Source organism: Caloenas nicobarica, chromosome 1, assembly GCF_036013445.1.
Source record: "Caloenas nicobarica isolate bCalNic1 chromosome 1, bCalNic1.hap1, whole genome shotgun sequence".
NCBI classification, from domain to species: Eukaryota; Metazoa; Chordata; class Aves; order Columbiformes; family Columbidae; genus Caloenas; species Caloenas nicobarica.
The window spans coordinates 55,919,569-55,941,404 of NC_088245.1; the positions used below are offsets into that span (position 1 = coordinate 55,919,569).

Genomic DNA, 21,836 nt, shown 5'->3' on the forward strand with positions numbered 1-21,836 from the left:
AGGGCCTCCCTCACAGGAGTAACTTTTGCAAATAAACTAGATGAACAGAAAGCAAAACCCCTCAACTATCTACCATGATTTCAATGCCACTGGTGTGGCTTTTGATACCTTGGACAATTTCAGACAATACATATTGGGCAACTTCAAAAATAGTCCCTCTGATTACAGTGGGAGTATACACTACACCACAGACTAACGAAAGGATGCACAAAGGAATGTACGTGGTGTGATGCTCAACACTGGAGTTCAGTGTTGTCCACAAGCAAGATGCCAACGTTCAGGAGAACAGAACTGAACAAGAGCAGACAAATCACTTTTAAATATAACTCTCATCAATTTCTAACATAGAGACCCAGAAGCACTCAAGCTATTGTGCTTTGTAAACCCTGGGTCTATTTTTCACACTTTTGAATTACTGGAAAATTCTACTGATTATTTTATTTACTCATTTTAAGAGTGACTTGCATTATTTTGTAACACAGAAGAAAGGATATGACATATCAGAAGAATAAACACCTGAAATTGTTGCTTACTACACTTTTCCAAACACACTTTACTTGGTCATCTGGAATTCAAAGAATTTGCTTGGTTGCTTATTCCAAAGCTAAAGTCTAACTCAACCTTAAACATCTGGAGACCAAATATGAAAACACGAGAAAGCCCTACACTGCACCAAGGTAAGATGCATGCCCTACAGTGGTTTATACACCTGGTAACAGATAATTTTACTATCTGGTTACCTGAAATGGAAGAAACCCAAAACATTCACAGACATATGCATCTGCCTGAAGAAGCTGCATTTTACAATTCTATCCAGTTCGGCCAGGCTTTTGTAACACCACTTAACTACTTCAGCAAGTTGATCAAACGAATAGCGTATTTGTGCAATTTGCTGAATCCAAATCAAAGGGCGGTTGCTGACTATTCTATTTAGTTTAGTCCACTTGAAGGAGTACAAAAAGGGAATTTGCAGAGCAAATCTGCACATTGAGTAACAACTCAGTTATAACCTACTGGGGAACACAAAAATCATTTAAGCTATCACAACCATCCTTTTAGAGGCTCTTATATTTTCATTCCTACATAAGGCCGTAATTCCAAGTGGTCCGATGTCGATCCACACAAGGGTTTTCACAAATGACCACGAAAGAGAAGCTCAAAACTCACTTTTGGTGGGATGTGAGCTTCTAGGAAACAATCAAAATTAGACAAACAAAATACTTCTGCTGCTTGTATAATTTTGGCATATTTGATGTTCAGTTGGGCTGCTGAGAACAATGCATTTAAATTAAAAGATCGCAGAAATGCCAAAAGTAGTGTTATAACGTCTTAGAAAGAGATCATTAAATCATCTATATTTTCTCTGATATTTATACCAAAACAAAAACCCACGGGTTTTCGTTGTTTTAGGCTCAAAATGTTTGTCAGTCTAACACTTTTAGACACAAAAGATAAGTAAAATTAGAGGTGCTTAGAAGTCTGGAAAGTTTTCATGAAATCTAATTAACTAATACTTTTCCTACAATGTGTTATTTGTTTCAGTAAGGCAAAACTCTAAAACTTCACATTTTAATTTTCATCCAATTGCTTTTTAAACTTTTTATCTTGAAAATTTAAGTTGAGATTTTATTTTGTTACTCAAAATGGCTGAAATGTAACCAGTACGACTTGAACACATATTCCAAATGTGAAAAAGGAAACCTGGAAGACAAGACCTTTCAACATTTTAGACCTTTTGTTACACAACGATTTATTGACATTTCATGTAGTGAACAGCAAACTACTCTGATCAACTGATGGAAGGCTGCTGAAGAACAAGTTTCATATATCTCATGGCTTTACCTTTTTCTTTTGTTCTTCCGTGGCTTTGATGATTCCTGGATCAGATTTCCAGGATTTTCCAAAATTGTAGAAAAGTGCAACACTATTAGCGAGGAACGGAAGATGTATAAAGAAAAAATTGAGATGTGTTTAAAGTCAAGGAATCTAAACTTTAAAACCAAATTTCCTCCTGAAAATACCCACTGATAATTCCGAAATAAAACGTAATTTTTACGAATACCCTTGAATCACTGTTTCTGGATTAACTAAATTCAGCACTGCTTTAAGACCTAGCTTGGTACTCAGTATTTTCTATTGCTCAAACTTAAAAACTTACTTTTTATAATGCTGTTCTCAAAGCGGCATTTCTAAAGCACTTATCCTTCTAAAGAATGAATAATGGTAGTTCAGTTTTTGTAATTATTTTCCCATTTAAATAATCCCATGAAATTTATCTTCTTTAAAGTATTTCCTGTTTTCACAATAAACATTTCAGAGCTCTATTTATAAGATAGACATTTGACTGCCTATGTCTTTGGTGGCTTGACATTCCCATTAGATGACAGCAAGGACTGTTTCTGGCCATAGAAGGAATTGTGCTGCAGTGACCACGGCTGCATGGCAATCATGTCTCAAGACCACTTATCTCCAAGAAAGGTACTGTCTGAAACCTGGTCCTATTATAAGGCAATACCCATATTTTACACATCAATGAAAGTTATTTTTAACATACAAATTCATTTAATACTTACAAAACCACAGGATTTAGCATTCTCTGGAAGTGTTTATAAAATCAGTTACTGTATAAAACCAGAAAGTAAGCATGAGTTTTAAAATATTATTTCCTGTGTTGAATGACTTGCTGTATAACGTGCCCAGTCTTACAACACTTGACATTTCTTCACAGAACTAAAACATTTCTTGGCAATGATGTTGAAAAACCAAATACTCCAGACATGCTTCTTCCACAAAAAGTAGAAAATTATTTACTCTGATAAACGTACAAAAGACTTGACCAACCTGACTAAAGATACCTGTCAGCTGTCAGTCATAACTGTGAGGAGATGCTATATTTGACAAAGCTGTAGTGACAGATGCCTCTACATCATTATCTAGGCAAAAAGGACATTTATTACTCAGGCACAAATCATTGCACACCCAAAATACACTATATTCTGAGTAACTTAGGTGAAAATTTCTCTCTACTTCAGTAGTCATTAGAATGTCTACTGTAATTAAATTTCAATATATTGTGTGTTTGCATTAAACACCCCTGCATATAAGACTAAAAACAAGCATTACGTGGCAATCTGTACTGAATTGGTATAAAACTTTAAAGACAACACGAAAAATTTTTGCATGCTTTCCAAAAATCAGATTTTCAAGTTAGAATAGATGCTCATATATATACACATAATGTTTGGTATTTATATATACTATATAGTATTCTACGACATATCTACATGTATATTCTGTTCTGTTTGACTCTATTGGAAAAAGCTTTCATTGAAGCCATTAAGCAGTATTAAGAAAAAATTACATAAACCATTGATAAACAAGTCTACATGGTACAGATGCAGGCCAATATTAAATGAAGAATACAGAATTTCTATAGAATGACAGTAAGTATCTCAAATCCTTCTATACTGCTCTTGTGATATGTAAGAACCCTGAAATATGAATAAATACAAGTAAGGCCTCTTTTTGACTTCTGAAACGCTCACAGGGTCTCATTGTTCATGTGAACTGTATCCTGAATAACTTTTGTTTTCCTTCTGTTGGGGGGAGGAATTGGCTATGAATTTCTAATTAAAAAATACTGGCAAGTTAAGTAAAAATTTTAATCATGTACCTTATATAGTAGAATGTTAGTATTAACTCACTAAAGGCTAATTAATCTTTCCTCTAAAAGCTGTTTCCAGCAAGTTTATAAAAGGGGGAAAGAAACACCAGCTATACTTTAACCTAAACAATCACAGTTCTATTTGATACAACACGGATGAAAAGCTCTGACTTTAATATTTATACAATCTAATTTCTTCATATTTGTCTTCTAGCATTACCTGCTGCCAAGAACAAGACAGTTCAACTTACTTGTATAGCTAGAAACAGATTCCATTTTCTTTAGAATACTGAAAGTATCACGGGGGTTTTGCCACAACAGTGAAAACCGCTTTTTCATTAAAAATACCTTAATCTGACATTTGTTACAAACAATAAAGGTACAATTGAAAAAAAATATATGACCCATTCCTGATTACCAAACGTCACGTCTAGACTGTTAAACAAGATAGGGGGAAAGACAATTTATTTTCTATCCATTAAAAGGGTTTTTATGACCTTAAAGTTTTGGAATTGTTTTTTATTGAATAAAATTTGGACAACCTGTGTGACAAAGAAGCTGTCCATGGATCCAAGCAACACTAGTAGAAGTTCAGTATGCAGAATTTTTCTCAACTTACCCTTCCCCCATTTTACTCTATAAAATACAAAGAGAGCATATGAGACTCCTCACAAAGTCCACATTTTGCCTTTTATCACGGTCATGTCAGACAAGTATAATTCTGACAGTGTAAAAGGTGGCAGATAAGGTACTTCTGTGCTGAGGATGGAAGATGTCAGGAGACTACATGAGAAAGCAGAGATAAGTACAGATGAGCAGTAACTATGTAAATGGAGAATGGCAAAGTCAGCAGTATTTTTCATTAGTATCTTCAAAATTGACTTCTCATAAGTTTTAAGCAAAACTGGGGAGAAGGGATGAAAAATCAACCAGACCTTGAAGGAGAAAGGAGAGTTAGAATTGCCCTCTCCAGGGTATTTCTGGCATCTGATGTATAAACGACAACTGTGGGATTCATCTCACCTACCATAAATCACTCAGTATGCCTTCAGATACAACAGCCACATCTAATCTGTCTTCAGTATCAAGACATTAATTTAAGTCTGAGAAGCAGTACCCTACAAGTGGCTATTTTTCTCCACTGGCTATGAAGAATTAACCAACCAACTTAGACATGGATGTCTACACCAGGTGTATCTAAAGTTATGCTGAACTCCCCTCTGAAGTTGACTTCCAAAGAGATCTTAGAAACTTGTAACCCAGACATCTCTCAAAACTCTTCATTTGCAAGAAATCCTTGTAGGTTTGCAGTAGCTAGAGAGTAGGGAATCAGTTCTCCAGAGGGAGTCCCTTGTTTTGTCCTAACATCCTCATTTACAACCACAGAAAGAAAAATACATTACCATATTATTAAGAGCTGAAAAATGTGTGATAGAGCAGGCATTCACCTTCTGCCCTGTCACCAATTTGCTGTCTTTTATAAGGTCTCTCCAGTTTTCATTGTGAGAGGAAAAGCAGAAACACCCATGGAACACTTCCTACTTTTAGTCCGAATCAATATTCTTGAATTATTGTAACAATAGGCTGAAAATTATTCCAGGAAACCAAAAGACCATTTCATTAAAAAGAAATTTAAACCCCAGCAACCACCCCACAACCCATGAGTGAGGTAAACATGTGATAAACTAATTTTTCATCCTGAACTGCAGCCTATTTAGAAGGGCTCAGACACATGCAAATTCCTGCTATCACAGCTACACATCATACAAGAATCTGAAACCAAGCCAAAGTGCACATGATATACAAAGATGCTCCTTTCAACTAACTACAGATCCAGTAATTAAGTCCTTTTGTCCTAAAGAGAAAAATCTGCATCCAGTGTAAGCTGTCAGAGATCAATACACACTAATGAACCTGCCAATTCATCACAGCTGCACATCTGGATCCAGGAGTCCAGGTAGATAACAGCAGACACCTACAGAAGCAGCCTCATTTGAGTAGGTATTTATTAGACAAAATCCATTTTTCATCCATTGAACCTCTGCAAAAGCTCTCTACCTCCATCTTCAATGTGTCAAAGAAAATCCTTTAACTTGCAAAAAAAAAATTAATTCACTGCCATCTCCTCCACCTCACATATTTAAGTTGGTTTTTTTTTCTTTCTTAGTTTAGAAAAAGTTTATGAATCTAGTTTTTGTAATATGAATGTGGTTTGGTTTTTTTCCTGTTTGTCTTTAACTGCTTAATTGTACCAATTGGCTTGTTACAATTTTTGAAACAGCTGTGTGAAAGCATGAAAATCATCATGAGCTCTCTTACACCCAGTTTTTAAAATGATCCCGAATTGAAAAAGTGTGTAGTGTTTGTTTTCCTTCATCTAAAAGCCATCAACACATGAAGTATATTTGAAATAAGACAATCACGTATTAGTCAATAACAAATTATTTAAAAATATAAATTGGTTTACACCATCTCATTATATCAGCACTGCAAGTAGTATGCTATATCAAAGAAGTTTAATTAATGAAAACTGCACACTCCTATTTGCACCAAATGGAAATGGTAGAACAACAAAAAAAAAACCCTACTGTGAATATTTTGAGTTACAGCAAACCCTGACATCTTACAAAAACAGAGCAGTATAAGAACCTTCTGACATAACAGGCACTATTTGTTCAGCTGGAACTGAAAAGACTGTGTGAACAACTGAGATATGAACTTGGTACATGTGCCCTGGACTTTTACAGGACACAAGAGAGCATTCTACCTATAAACGCTAATGAAAAAGAATGAAATGTGAAATTCTAGTCTCATGTTATTAGAAGTGTAATTTCCAATCTTTTTGTTTCCTTTAAAAATAAAACTAAATTAAAATACGGTGATTTAGTGTGCAGGATTTTTGAGGGTTCCCCTCCCCTACTCTGCAAACCGTAGAAGATTAGAATACACTAACAGGGCAACAGATAACTGTCCTTTCTTATGGGCAAAATACAGTTAAAAGTGAAACAGTAAAACAGCAGCACAACAGTGGCAGGGAAGCACAAGACCATAGATTCATATATCCATAAATCTACAGACAATAACTTCCTAATTCCCAGCAAGAATAGGATTTCTATTTTAACAAATATACCAGACTCAGAAGCTGCTGAGAAAAATCAAACAGAATGGAAACATTTATGAAAATTCAGCACACTAGAACTATCTAAACTGTTTGAATTTACTCTCAAGCTTGGTCTTTTAGAGGACATATCATTAAGCCTTAGAATTTATACTTATTTTTCATGTGATCACCCTGAAATTCAAGAAACCACACTTCTAATCTTTGGGTTTGTTTGTTCTTTATGACACATTGTTTCGACTGCCCTTTTCTGTCTCATTAGGATTAATCTCAGAAGACCAGATGATCTTCCAGACACCTTCAAAATATCTGCAAGAAAATTCTTACCAAACACGTGAATACTAAAGTAACACTTGCAGCGATTAATACTTTTGTATTACTTACAATACAAAGTTTCAATAATGCAATCTGCGATAGTTGCTTAAGCTTAGAAACTCTTTTTCCTGAGCAGAAGATGGTCAGAATTCATAAAAACTACCAGGCCAAGTTTCACCACTTGAATATTACAGAGTATAAAGTAGTACTCCGGTCTATTGCAATTAATCATACAAAGCTGTAAAAATAAAAGAATCCTTTCTCCAACCACAATGCTGTGCCTCATGCTATAAAAATAGAGCAGGCATGCGATTTCTTTTTTTTTTCCTCCAATAAAGCTACAGGGCAATTTTCCAGGAGAAGAATGAATTTAGAATCTTATTACAAAGACTTCCAATTAAAAATCATCAATTAAAGGAAGATGGCCTCAAGCACTAAGTCTCTAAAACTGCTTGTCACAGAGAATTGTGTCAGCTCTAATGAAAGCAATTAGTAACCAAAGTTTTTAGACTACTACTTCTGTGTACAAAAAGGCTGTTGCAAAGGTTTTGAGGTACCTACCTTAAATTACAGAAGCAGTACACTATTTTATTGACATTCTGAAGTTAGGTTTTATTAGGGTAAACAACTGTCTATGGTTACTACTTCTAGTGGACAATGAACATTATTCTGTAAACCAAGAATAACCCCCAAAACACAAAAGAAACAAACTTCAAGTTACATTAAGCAGAACGGCTACCAGAAATAAAAATTTAAGCAACACGGTACAAATATGAAGAAAATACAAGCTCCAGGATGAAAATCTCACAATTTGGCAGCCTTAAGGGACAGCTTTCTACATCAAGATAGAGGTCGTCATCAATTGTGTTGGCTGTGCAGCCATTTTAATATGGTCAAGGACTGATTTAAAGCTGTGCACATTCCTAGATGTGGCTCAAGCTGAAGTTACATTAGCACGGAAAAGCATTTCACAGTAGCTCAACATTCACAACCCAAAACACGGGGCAGCATTAGCAAACGTGAGTTTCTAAAGAAAACCTACAAGGTACGGAGAGCTGAGATTCAAAGGGGATATAACGCAGTTATATCCGCCTCAGAAATTTGTATTTTACTATTTGCCAAAAGTTGGCTTTTCTTAACAAAAAGAACAGAAAAGCAATTAGAGTTTAGAGGTAGGACATGTTTAGACAGCTCTACTCCATTGCATAAAAGCTGAAAAAGTACACTTCCATTTTTAACTACTGCTTTCTAAAATGCTTTTCGTATTCATTTTGTACGCGCTTTCCTCATTCTGCAGTTACTAGTAAATTTAATTGAGTAAAAACACAGAAAATCAGGCCAGAGATGGGTAGCAGGACCAGCATTTCTAAGTAACTCTTTCAAGACATATTCATGCTAATAGTGATAGAATTTTTTTTTTTAATTTTATTTTTTTACTTAACAGCTACTAGATTTTAAAGTGGGTTTTTTTTGTTGTTTTTGTGGTTTGGTTTTTTTTTTTTGGAGGGTGTTGGTTTTTGTTGTTGTTGGTTTTTTTAATGTGAAATAGCAGTCATCTCCAGCCACATAGGACTGGTATTACTCACAGCAGCACCTTCGCAAACACTGTCAGCATGGAAGCCAAAGGCAGCATGGAAGTGGGGTCTCCTCTCTGTTCTCAACCCAAAAATAACAGGCTCTTTTAGCTAAGGTTGGAGAACAGCTTAACAAGATGACAAAAGGGTTGCATTGCTACTTTCCTAGTTCATGGTAATTCCTCTGAGGATGAGAAGAAAACCAGTTTCTAGAAAAGTCAAACCATCATCCATCATAAATATTAAGTTCGTTTCAACTATTTACAACTGGAAGAACTGTATCAAACATTTAATAAAACATTAAATCTCTATTTCATTTTCTTGGTTATTTTATTACAATAACCAAGAAAGTTGCTTAAAAATTTAATCTATTTCCTTAAGGTGGATAACTGACATTCTTCAGTGAACTCTGAATGAATTTGTACCCCTATGAGTATGAAAAGTTCATATCTAGGGAGACAGTCAAAAAACATAAAAAGATGGGCATATGCAAAATCTCTATCATTAGTGTTGTCAATATATACATCCTCAAAAACTGAAAATACAGTTAATATATTTACAGTTTGTATGAAAAGAAATTTTCAAAATCTTTACGAAGAACTAACTATAAAGCTGGAACCATGAAATTACTCACTGCTTTTCAGAAAAGCAGTGTCTAAAATGCAGTCAATTACGCTTTGTCAGCTCACAGTCACAGCATATTTTATGGAGTTGCTTAAGAAATTGGTAAAGCATAGGAAATTTTGCAGACTACTATAAGCCAGTTTTGAAGAAAATCTTTTACTCACTGAAGCAAAGCTATAATGTGCGCTTTTTTAAAGAAAGAAAGTAGCTACCAGAAAAACAGAAAATATGTTTAATGGAGATCGCCATTTAAAAATTGTAAGTACTTTATTCACTCTCATATGTAGGATAATTCTGGGTATTACCCCATACTACTAACATAAAAAAAAAAAATACTACTTATTGTTGTACACGAAAAAGGATATCATTCCAAAACCAGAAGAACCACGTCACATACATCCAGAATTTTGTTGCCAGGTATATCCCAAGAGGCAGAGCACTGTGCATGGAGTGATCAAAGAATGACCTGTAAAGTAGGAGCAATGTCACACGATAAGTTTCGACTTATAAAATGTAAATCCTGAACTAATGTTTCTGAAAAACACTTCCTGTTAAAATATATATTATATGGGATAATGCAAAATACACCATGAAAACCATTTTCCTCACATTTACCTTCAAGGTTCATGAGAAATTCCCATTTTTCAACCTGTCCAGGTGAAGGCTCATGACTGAAATGTATTTAATTAAAATTTATACATCCACCTTTGAAGTGAATGTCAAGAACTGGACAAGAAAGGTAGAATGAGTAAATACTCATGCTATGACTACACTGTGAAAGCAGTTAGCAATCTGAGAGATTCTTAGCCTACAGCATGGATAATGGTTGCAAACTACATTTACTTAATGAGATTTCAGTACTAAAGATATTTTGGAAACACACACAATGAAAATAATATGTTAAAATTACTTGAGTAAGAAAAAAAAGCTTAAGAGACTTCGGTGTTACCATTCTACATACTTGAAATATTTCAGATTCTTGAATCTATTGCTTCAAAAAGTTGCCAAAAGAAAGTCGGGAAAAAAGCAGATTAATTCATTTCCCATATTACTAGATTTGCCAAGTTCTAAGACAGAGTGCTTCTACTTCAATTTAAAAAAATTAAGCTAATCAGAATTATTTTTACTTTCTTATATTCTTGCATTTTAAAGTATATTCTGAATAAAGTTGAATTTAGTTGAGACAAACTAGGTGAGTGACTAGGTAACTTCATTTAAAAAAAAAAAATGCTAAACATATCAAAAGTCACACTCTTAACTGCTAAATTCCTTGAAACAATTTCTTCCACCATCTGCCTAAACATCCTTTCATTGATGCATTTGGCTTTTTGTCTTGATGGTGCCTTCAGGGCTGTAACAAGCGAATGTGAGCACCGATTAGTTTCCATTTCACTCCTTTACTCCTTTTTAGTAACTGTTTCTTCTCTAACAGAAGTTTCTCAGGTCTTTTGAGAAAATCCTACAAGGAAGATGAGCTAAGCCTGTAAGTACTAACCGAATATACATTTGGATACACAACAGTTACTCAGCAGAAACTTCTGCACCTTTTTTTTGTGCGTGTGAAAGGAGCAGGGAGGAAAACCCAGGCAAGCAGATTAGCTAAAATTCAATAGGGAAAGGAAATACTACTAGAATAACACCAAAAGTTTCATTCAAACCAGGGCTTTGTGTAAAACATTTCAAAAAGTATTTATACTAAACAGTAAGCAAAGGATAAGAGAAAGTAATACTGTTAATCCTGAATATGTGTCAGGCAGGTCAAAAATATAAAATTCAATGAAATGTAGGTCTTTGGAAACCTGAAGAAATCTTGTCCATGCCTCCTGCAAGAGACGTGGTTGAGGATTTGCATTGCCAAATAAATTACTTGTGGGAGGAGGTCAGCAAATTGCACAGCCTCAGAGATGATAAAAAGACTGAACAGATCATCTCCAAGATCCTGCAGAGACAAAAGCTTGGTGACCTCTCACTCCCTCCACGGTGTACCAAGTTCACTAAAATTCTATGAACTTGGTTTAAGGAACAGATATATTTTATTTTCCTCTTTAAACAGAAAGGAAGGGGAAGCAAGTGGTTCTAATAAACATGATATTCGATGCCAGAAAAGCAGAAAGCTCTTAAGTATGAAGATATAAGTTCTTCTATACATGCCACACATGGAAATGAAAAGCAAAGGATAAATTAAGTAGCCTACAGATATTGAAAATCTGTTGGAGTGTGCCTCTGTGTGTGTGTGTGTGTGTGTGTATGCACGTGCGTTTACAGATAATTAAAATAATCAAACACAACTAAAATTCTTTATGATGAGGTAACAAATGAAAAACATTATTAGAAAGCAGCCTTTTTCTTTAGTTACCCTTTCCCCCAACAACAGAAGCTACAAAACCTGACTCTGACTTCATTTCTCTGTATAAATCTCTTCAGATGCCTTTGGGTATTTAAATTCTAAATGACTGGGTTTAAATAGCGAGCTTGCACGTTTCTTTTTTCTGTTCCTTTCTAGTAATTTTTCCCTTGACTGCTTTCTTCAAAATTCATGCTGATAACTCCTTGTACACAGACATTCAGCACCCTCCTCTGGAGAACGACTGAATTTCTGTTCTGCTGTTAGCTTCTCTTAGCTCAGTGGTATTCACCCAAGGTAACTCCATGGCTATTTGCAAGACAAGAGAGCATTACAAGAGCGAAAGTTGCACAAGATATTTCCCAGAAATATAATTTTAAAAATCTCAACAAAAAAATAAATGCTGCATGTCGAAAAACCACACACAAAAAAAGAAATTTAAGATTATTTCTCCAATAAAGACCTTAGCAAAACACCTCTTGTGTGCACACTAAACAGACAGAATCCTGGTAAAACACTTACTTTGAAAGAAACTGCACCATAGCCCAAACGCCACCATACATCAGCCCTTTAATGAGCCAAGAATCAATGTCTAGGTCTGCTATAAACCCAACCAGCCAAATTACTAGGAAAGGAGTTCCCAGCATCACCTTCTGACGGAATTCCTGTATAGAAACAAATATCAGTAAGTAATTCTATTTTTAGGAACAGGTTGTATAAAAATATTCTAGAATAAATAGGACAGTCACAAAAGCTTAAATAAATTTTCAGGAAGATTGACACAGGAGGAGGAATCTTCATAAATTTTTGTCATTTCCTATATTTACATATCTCAAATGTATGGGCAAGACAAAAAAATTCCTAAAACCTTATAGCAAATCAATTGATTCCTTTATTCTAAAAGAACTGTTTTCTAAAGACTTTACTGTTAATCCAGAATAAAGGCAACAGCATATCTTTTTTAACAACCTGTCAAAGTGTATAAACTACTACACAGCACATGGCAATCTTGGTGAACTTTAAAGACTGGAAGTTATGTAAGGAATAGATAAACTCATACTGAAGCATCTATGAAGAAAGACAGGACCTTTTTTGTTTTATACTATGTGGGTACAATTCTTGATGAAGGCATTGAACTCTCAGCAGATATTCAAAGCACAGCCACAATGCACATGTACACATAATGCAATGCACAAATCACTTAAAGTTAATAATCACTGCACTACTATATCACCACAGGGTTAAAAGCACAGGCTGTGGCCAGTGCTTTAACCATCAACATGCAATGTATCTTTAAATCAATAACTTTTCACTAATCAGTGACAGCAATACTTAATATCCAGCACAACACTCAGCCTAGTAAGAAAATATCAACTCTATATAAGTTACCAAACTACAGGCAGGTAGATAGTTTTTCAAGCTAGAGCAATATGTCACCCTTCGTACCCTTGTTTCTTGCCTCCTCCTATCTGCAGTATTAAATAACAACATGAGAAGAAAAAGGCCTCCACATTACAGATTCATATATTACATTATACTGCCATGATTGACTGCTGCTTTTGTTCAACACAAAACACTAAGGATTAGAGAGGAGATCCGAGTTCAGAATATCTAAAATGCTTCTTTCTTTAGACACTTGAAAGTCAGCTTTGTGAAAATCTTGGCTATCCCAAACAATACCAGGCCACTTGGTACTTTCCTAACGTTTATTTAGTACAAAAACTAAAGGTAACTGTGTGGAAGTTTAGGGTTTTCTTTCCTCTTGCCTTGAACAAAGCCTTTTTTTTCTTTTTGTTTTTTGCAATTACTTTTGCCTTAACAAAAAGATGGTTCCGAAAACTGAAATGTGGGGAAACCACAGTACTGAACTGCTCTCCTTAAACAAACAAACACACACACCCCAAACCAACAGCAGCAATGTTGATTTATGTAAGTGTGATACTACTTCTTACCTTATCAGCTTTTAGTTTTCTCAGGAAGGATGGGCTGTCATATCCCTTTGCCTGTCTTGCTTCCTGTAGGTGATTGATCATCCAAACGTTTTTCCTCTGCTTTGCTAAATCAAGCGGCGATTCTCCCTGACAGAAGTATAAAAGTGGGAAATATCCGATTTAAAAATAAAATGCATTCAAAGCACTTTTGCAACAGAAGATTGGCAGGTAAAAATAATACATTTTAAATTAGTTTAAGCTACATTCTGGCACACTTTTGGCTCTGCAGCTTACTTGACACCAAACATCAATCATTCCTTCTGGTCTTTTTCACTCTCATAACTATACATGCGTGGACAAGTAGAAGATTAAATGTGTGATCCTGACAATATGTATGTCCTGACATAGCAATAATTGTTGCCTTTGGCATAACACATCTATGTTTCACAGTTCTACACACAGTCTACTAGTCTGTAAACGAAGGGCTGTGCTTCCCCCTCAGCTATTGACAGGCAGCAGAAATCAAGCAAAGAATAAGAACTCGTGACTCACTGGATCATGGAAACTCTCCCAGTTTAAAGTCTGACTTCTCAGTTAACACTCTGCCTTTTCAGCAGAGTGAAGTTACTAATATCCTGAAATGTTTCTATGAGGAATTTTTTTCCACAAGCTTAATATTCTTATATTCATCTCAGTTACTGAAGTTCTAGGAAGAAAACAGGAAAGAATAAACTGCTTTCTCATGTCCAACTTATTCCAAAACTCTGAACTTTCACGCTTAGCTTGTGCTTCGCATACTTTGGGTGCTAAGTCAGCAATGGTCCATGCTTGCTTTTTCCCTGCTTTCAGAGAGGACTGACAGACAAAGCAAGATAGAGATAGAGAGAGATACAGGGGCCAAAGGTGCCTACCGAACTGATTTGATTTTATTGCTTTTTAAACATTTAGGAAGAGAGCTAAATGAAAGTTATTGACTGAATCTAAAATTATAGAGGAGGCAAGAGACAACCAATTGCAGGTACCTCCAGCTCCAGTTTTGCATATGACTCCTCCTCTCTTCTATTGGAGTTAACTCCCCTCCTAAACAAACCGTTCATGGAGGCTTGAAAAATGGCTGAATCCTCCATCGCACGGCCCCCTCCTAAAAAAAAAGTGAGACAGGTACCAGAAACTGAAATTACCCAGAAAGGGCAATAATTACTACAGACAGAAGGGATTTCAAAGATTAAAGTACAGTTAGCTACCTACATCCCATAGAAAAACAATGGGAACTGAGTACTTAACTGCCATTTTTGCCTTTGAAATCTTGCTCCATACCTCTAAAAGGAGGGCGAACAGCACAGACTACAGATTATGAGGTGAAGCTTCTTGCTACTTAACAGGACCTTGCACTCCTCCTGTGCCAGAAGTTTAACTAGGAAAATCCGTTAAAAAAGAATAACCTTTTGACTTAACTTGGCTACAAAGTTATTTAGAGCCAGATGTTTAAGAAACAAATTAACTCCATCCTCAACAGAAATGCCTGAAATCAAACTATGGTGCCTACATCATAAATTTAATAGCATCCTGAACTGCTAATATCTGGAAAACTCCAGAGTTGCTGTTGTTTTAATACCACCTTATATATCCAGACTGTAAAGATTACCTGTGGACAAGCACTCCCCTCTGGGAGTTGATCTCCCAAGTAAATCCTGAAGTTGTCTTGGGGTCCAGCTGAGCATCCCTTCCACTAGAGGGCCATGAGACACCTAGGAACTGCCTAGATAAAAAGATTGAGGGAGCTTTAAAGAAGTCTTTGACTATGCTTCTCATCATCTGGCCATTTTAATATTTTCCTTGTATTCACAGGGGTGGTGGACGGCTGACTTGGTTAGACAGAAAAACAAAAAAAAAAAACAAACCAAAACAAAACAGGGTACTTAATCTAGTAACACACTTGTTTGTCAGCAAGCAATAAGGCTTCAATAGCATATATTTTAAGTGTTTAGGTAGAATAACCTGAAGTGTCATTACGATAAGCAACTTTCCATGTAGACTTCCACAGACAAGCCTACAGATAACACTGAAAAGTCAAGAAACTACATCTAAAGTCCATTCAACAATTCATTAACAGATTTTGTTGGGGTTTTTTTAAATATATCTTCCTTAAACCACAAAAGCTCTTTTTGGTCTCCATCACTCTCTAGTGAAAAAGGAGCTTCTGCTTATACTTAAACAAAATATACAGGTTTCCTCTCAAATGCCCAGCGATAAGCTGACTTCCCGTGAAATTCTGTCCTCATATGCCCAATCTGTCTACAAGCGTGGCAAGATGATTTCCTTAACAAAAAAATCAACCAAATTTAAAAAAAAAACCCCCACACACCACACTTTATTTCAACTACTGAAAAGCAGCTTCCAGCTCCAAGTTGTAATCTGGTTCTCAAAAAGGAAGAAGAAAGTATCTTACTACCAAAAGAAAAGTATTGTTTTCTTGTATAGCATAACGTAAAGAGGATAAATAACACAAACAGGACAAACCTGCTGCTTGTTACAAGCTTTATTCTGGAATAAGAGTGCTATTGTTCATATACTTCTCAAACTGTCAGGCAAAGTAAAAAGAGCACCTTACTGGTTCCAGTTTGTCCCACACCTCAGCGGCCAGCAGCACGTGCCTCTAACACAGGCAGCCCAGAGCTGATAACAAGGTCAAAGCTCACACCTCGTATTCCAGCCACTTCAAAATTTGAAAAAGATGAAGGGCTTTCAGCCACTGTATTTCTTTAACCTTAGCTGTCTTACCACCATTCTTGGTCAATTCCATGAGCTACCTGTGAAAAGGACTTCGCTAGATAGTGCTGCAGAAATCTCGAAGTGACTGCATCGGAAAGGAGCCTTTCACGATTCCTTTTATATCTGGGGGAACATGAGCCAGACACTTCACAACCGGTTTTTGGCTCAAAGAAAACTTTTTTTCTGAGCAGTCAAAGGAGAAGCACCAAACTGAGTTTCTATATACCTACGAAAAAACAACGAAACTCTTATGTTTCCTATACGTTTACTATCACCCAAATCGGCATCTGTTATAAAGCCACTGGCAGGATGATAGAACTGCCACTGCTAGAATGATTTCTGATCCTCTGAAGATCCCAGACACCTAGGAAGGCATGCAAGAAACCCAGACTACACTGCAGAAGGCAGGCGTGTTAATGAAACTAGGCACATGTCTTCTGCCATGACTGGAAAGATAATCATGATCCAGCAGGTTCAAAAACCATTTTTTTCTACTGACTGCTGCTGTCTGTCAATAAAGAAGGAGAGACCATGAACTGCTTCAGGCTAGCAGATACTTTTTAATTTGGCCAAACATAGGAATTTTTATTACAGATTTTGTAAGAGTCCAGAAATGTAGCTAAGGCAATGACTTTAAAGCTCTAATCACACTAGTCAGACTGCCAATGGAAGCAAGGTATGACACACTGATTTTTTTTCCACAAAAATACCTTAATTTTTACCATTAGGTGTCATAGAAAAAAAGCTTTTCAACGGTTTATAAGAAGTGAGACTAGAAGCATAATTCATCCACACGACTGACCTTACAGACCAGGAATAATTATTATATATTCACATCAGTACATGCAAGAAGCCAGTTGATTTGTTTTAAACATGTGAAAAGCCATGTGATTTTTCTAATGAGTTTTCGTTCATGATCATCAGTATTTCTGATATTCTAAAGTGGATGTAGGACCTAGAAAGCTACTAGTAAAATTTGACTGCACCCTTAAAAAGACTGTTCCATGCTGTTCAAGAAAACTGATGTGCATATATATACATATATTTTTAGCATATTTCTATCGCTTGTGGCCAAGCAAAATAGGCCCTGGCCGTCTTACTCATCAGGGAAAATGGTGACAGGTCAAATAAATTTAATGAAGTATTTAATATTTTATAAATGTCGATTTACAGCTCTATTTTCCAGTGCAACCACTCCATCTGTAATGCTAAGCGGAAAATAGAAATATTTGAAGAGAAATTGAGAATTCTTTTTTCTAAAAGTAAATTCTTCTCTGACAGCACAGAAGAAACACCTTGGGTGGTGAAGTGCTTCTAACTTGATATACAGACTAGTCTGGAGGCAATGGACAAAACCATGTTCAATAGGCGCACCTTCCACTGCTGGAGAAGTTCTTACAAACTCCAAGTCTCTGGCATAAATTCAAACAGCTGCTTGGCTGGTCTAACATATACTGGGGATGGGCTCTGTTAGTGCGGAATTTAGCTGCATCATTAAGAGGTTCTGGTAGAATAATCAGGCAACTTAAAGTTCTGATGCAAAAAAAGAGCCCATTTTCATATTTTACTCCTATTGGTATTTTTAGGCCTCCGACTTCCTTACTGACACTCGGAGATACATTAGAGCATTTGTCATCTCTCTGGATGAGGACAGAGATGTCTCACATCTCACTTCTCACTCCAACAAATAGACAGTCACCCCAGAACTTCACTAGAAGACATCCAGTCAGATTTCCAATTTTGCATTCAAATGCATGGGTCTTCACACATGCAGTCTAATTGCACACCCCACTGCCACATATTTGCACATAACCATTGGTAAATTATTTACATCAGTACTTTTGAAGGTGCAGATTTAGTGGTTATGCAACACTGTTTGGAAAAACTGATTCCCAAATCAAACATAAGTGGCACAGCTTTTGCTCCATCTCCATGTCCCACCATACCCACAATAATAAACTATTCTCAAGAGGCAATGCTACTTCTGCCTCAAACCACCCACAATAAATAAAAGGCTCAGTGTTTACCTTTATATTTTGAGCATCAACATTAGCTCCAGCTTCTAACAGAAGACTAATAACTGTTGTATTTCCTGCTAGCACAGCCCAGTGCAATGCTGTATTTTTGTGATATTTGTCTCCAAGATTAACAGAAACATTAAATGTAAGTAGTAATCGGGTTGGATCCACACTAGAAAAGAAAACTCTCATTAGATTTATAGAAGACGAACTCAAATACATACCAGCTTATTGTCAATGCGTTCAATTTCTATAAAGGACATTGATCAGGTACACTATGTAATAGCAAAGTGACTTCTGCTGACAATTATGAAAGGTTCAAATTCCCTTCCTAACAAAGAGCAACCACAATTCTGTCGACTTTAAAGGAGCTGGTAAGACAGCTTGTTCTGAGATGTCATGAAGCACATTTGGTATACAATTCTGTATTCATGTTTACCGAAACCTAACAGTACTAACAAACAGGTTTGTAAAAGCACACACGATTATATACTTGCCAGATAACAACCAAAGTTCAAAACATATTATGTTTCTACTTTGTATTCCAAAAGATGAAAACACAATAGGATGATAATGTTGGTGATGGTAGGTATTTGTAAAAGTTAGCCAATGTTCTTCTCAACAATTGATGGAGACAGGCTCTTCTGAGCAGGAATCTAATTCAGACAAATTTGCTCTTGGGAGAAGTGGCATTTTACACCAGCATTTTCAAATCAACTCCACAGGAAGATTTACTTTGCAAACTTGTATTAGTGAGTACTTGTGCATAATGTCCTCTCTCCTGAATAGGTCGTTGTACTGGTTTTGGCTGGGAGAGAGTTAATTTTCTTCATAGTAGCTTGAATGGTGCTATGTTTTGGATCTGTGACCAAAACAGTGTTGATAACGCGGAGATATTTTTGTTACTGCTGAGCAGTGTTTACACAGCATCAAGGCCTTTTCTGCTTCTCACCCCACTCCACTAGTCAGTAGGCAGGGGCTGAACAAGAAGTTGGAGGGGACACAGCTCAGACAGCTGAGCCAACTGACCACAGGAGTATTCCATACTGTATGACTTTGTGCTCAGCATATGAAGCTAAGGGAAAGAAGGAAGAAGGGAGGACATTTGGAATTATGACACCTGCCTTCCCAAGTAACCTTTACATATGATGGAGCCCTGCTTTCCTGGAAAGGGCCAAACATCTGCCTGCCCATGGGAAGCAGTGAATGAATCCCTTGTTTTGCTCTGCTTGGGCATGCAGCTTTTGCTTCATCCATTAAACTGTTTTTATCTTAACCCACGGATTTTCTCACTTTTACCTTTTCAATTCTCCTCTTCATCCCACTGGGGGAGAGTGAGCGAGGGGCTGCATGGGCCTGAGCTGCTGGCTGGGGTTAACTCACAACAATCATAAATGAAGAAAGATAAAGCGGCAATTGCAGAAAGAACACTGACAAAAAGAATTTCCAAAAAATCAAAACCAGTCACTAGCCTACGCCATTTAGTTAACATCAAGAGAGAGTCAAAACTGCAGTGAGATATTACCTATGTGTTCTGTAAGCTGCCCACATTAAAGGTGTCATCCCATTTTGATCCATCATATCTACATCCTAAAAAAAGGAAAAGAGAACAAAAAAGTTGGTGAGATAAATAAGCATGCTTAAGTTCCAGTGGATACAATGTTTGCAATGAGATGCAGCACTTTAAGACTAAGCAACTGAACTGGAAAAATCCTGGCAAGCTTTCAGTACATAATAAAAAAGTATTTAAACAGACATTAATACCACTATTGCAAAAATACAAGCATTCCAATATATTTTGGAAACTAAGGAACAGGCATGCTGTTTAACACCAGTCATTTCTATCTTATTATTAACCTTCAACAGCAAAAGTATACATAGATGGTGTAATGCTGCACTCAAAAGCAGGAAAAACACCCGCAGAACCTTCTTCTCTACTCTATTAGTCTGTCAAACTCCCAGAACCCTGGGATCCCTACTTGTAGTGCTGCTAGCCTGACTCAGGCAGATGTTTTTCAGGAAATCCAACTCAGTTCTTGCAAATAACTGCTGTTAAAACATCCCTAGCCTGCAGATACCTTTACATTTCTGAGGTTTTACTCCGAGTAAAATCAGGAATTACTTTGTTGAGCAAAAAATAAATAAACAAACAAACAAACAAAAAATCCCCCAAAACGCCCAAACCAAACAAAAATACATGATTGATGGAGAGGAAAGAGAGAACCATTATTTTATTGTGGTTTGTTCAGAAAAGAGTTGCATGCATTGAGACCAGGATCCAAGTACGTTTGCCCTCAGTACGTGTAAAGACTAGATCCTCCTGAGCCTGTTTGCACTCCTTTTAACCTCCTGTTGTTGAGGTCATGAAAGACATTAGAACTGAAACCTAACCTCAAGGTCATTCATCCTTGAGAAGCATGACTTTGATTCACAGATCACACTGTGTGAACAACATATTTTGAAGATTCTACAACATGAACAATCACACTTTCATCCTTAGATTTCATATAGAAAAGCAATTATTCATGACCAACAGCAGGGGCAGGTAAAAAGATTCCTTCAGTGATTCCACCTGACAAATCAAAACTGCCCTTTGCATACTAGGTGACACTCAGCTAAAGGAAAAAAAGACAAACAAACAAACAAACGAACACAAAACAAAAAACCCCAACAACAACAAAACAAAAAAACAAACGAAAAAACACCACAAAAAACAACAAAAAAACCCCACCACACCAAAAAAAAACAAAAAACCAAAAAAAAACCAAACCCCAAACCAACACATGAGTGCCAGACTGTTCTCTACACATAAATTACCTAGGCAGGCTACAGCTATTATGCATATTAAGGTCCAGCATGAGCTGAGGTAGATCCCTTTTCAAAGGAACTATAACTATAGGAAAAGAACTCAGATTCCTTAGCACGCTGTTTTATAGATGAAGCAAAGATGGACAGCAGACACGTGCCCTTAAAAAACGCCCATCAAAAATTCTTGGTTATTCTGCCAGATCATTACTACAACCACACAAGTGGGACATTTCAGAAAGGCAGCTCTGTTGCTGCATTTTACCAAAGGGCTGAGGCAAAAATATGACCCTTTCAGCAGCAGGTACATATTGGAAGACTTCTGTTCTCACGTGTACCAATTTTAACATTAATTTCTTGTTTAACTCTTGGTGACAGGTCAATCTGATAATGCTCATGGAGAGGTGTATCCATGCTGTTAGGACAACAATATGAGCACTGCAAGAAGCAAAGATTTCAACAATAAGTGATGCAATGATAAAAAAATTGCACAAACTGCTGCCCTGTGTATGTATTTCAAGTGTGAACTCCTTAAACCACAACTAGCAAATTTTTAACTTCTTTCTGAAACAGAACAACTTTGCATAAGTAAAGATAACCAGACTGAATCCCAGGACACTAACAGAACATTCCACAAAAAGCTTTTGAAGAGGCAAAAATATAGGGGAGAA

At 36.4% G+C, this 21,836-nt stretch overlaps 1 protein-coding gene across 1 annotated transcript in view; it reads right to left on the reverse strand.

Annotated features, from left to right (window-relative positions):
• ZDHHC17 (zinc finger DHHC-type palmitoyltransferase 17) overlaps positions 1-21,836 on the reverse strand; it is a 77,451-nt gene that overhangs the window by 15,238 nt on the left and 40,377 nt on the right. The window contains exons 6-11 of the mRNA XM_065654947.1: positions 19,886-19,950; positions 18,370-18,532; positions 13,592-13,717; positions 12,162-12,304; positions 9,659-9,761; positions 1,843-1,965 (exon numbers count right to left, since the gene is read on the reverse strand). Of these exons, the coding sequence (XP_065511019.1) occupies positions 1,843-1,965; positions 9,659-9,761; positions 12,162-12,304; positions 13,592-13,717; positions 18,370-18,532; positions 19,886-19,950 (723 nt within the window). The remainder of the gene's footprint in view (positions 1-1,842; positions 1,966-9,658; positions 9,762-12,161; positions 12,305-13,591; positions 13,718-18,369; positions 18,533-19,885; positions 19,951-21,836) is intronic.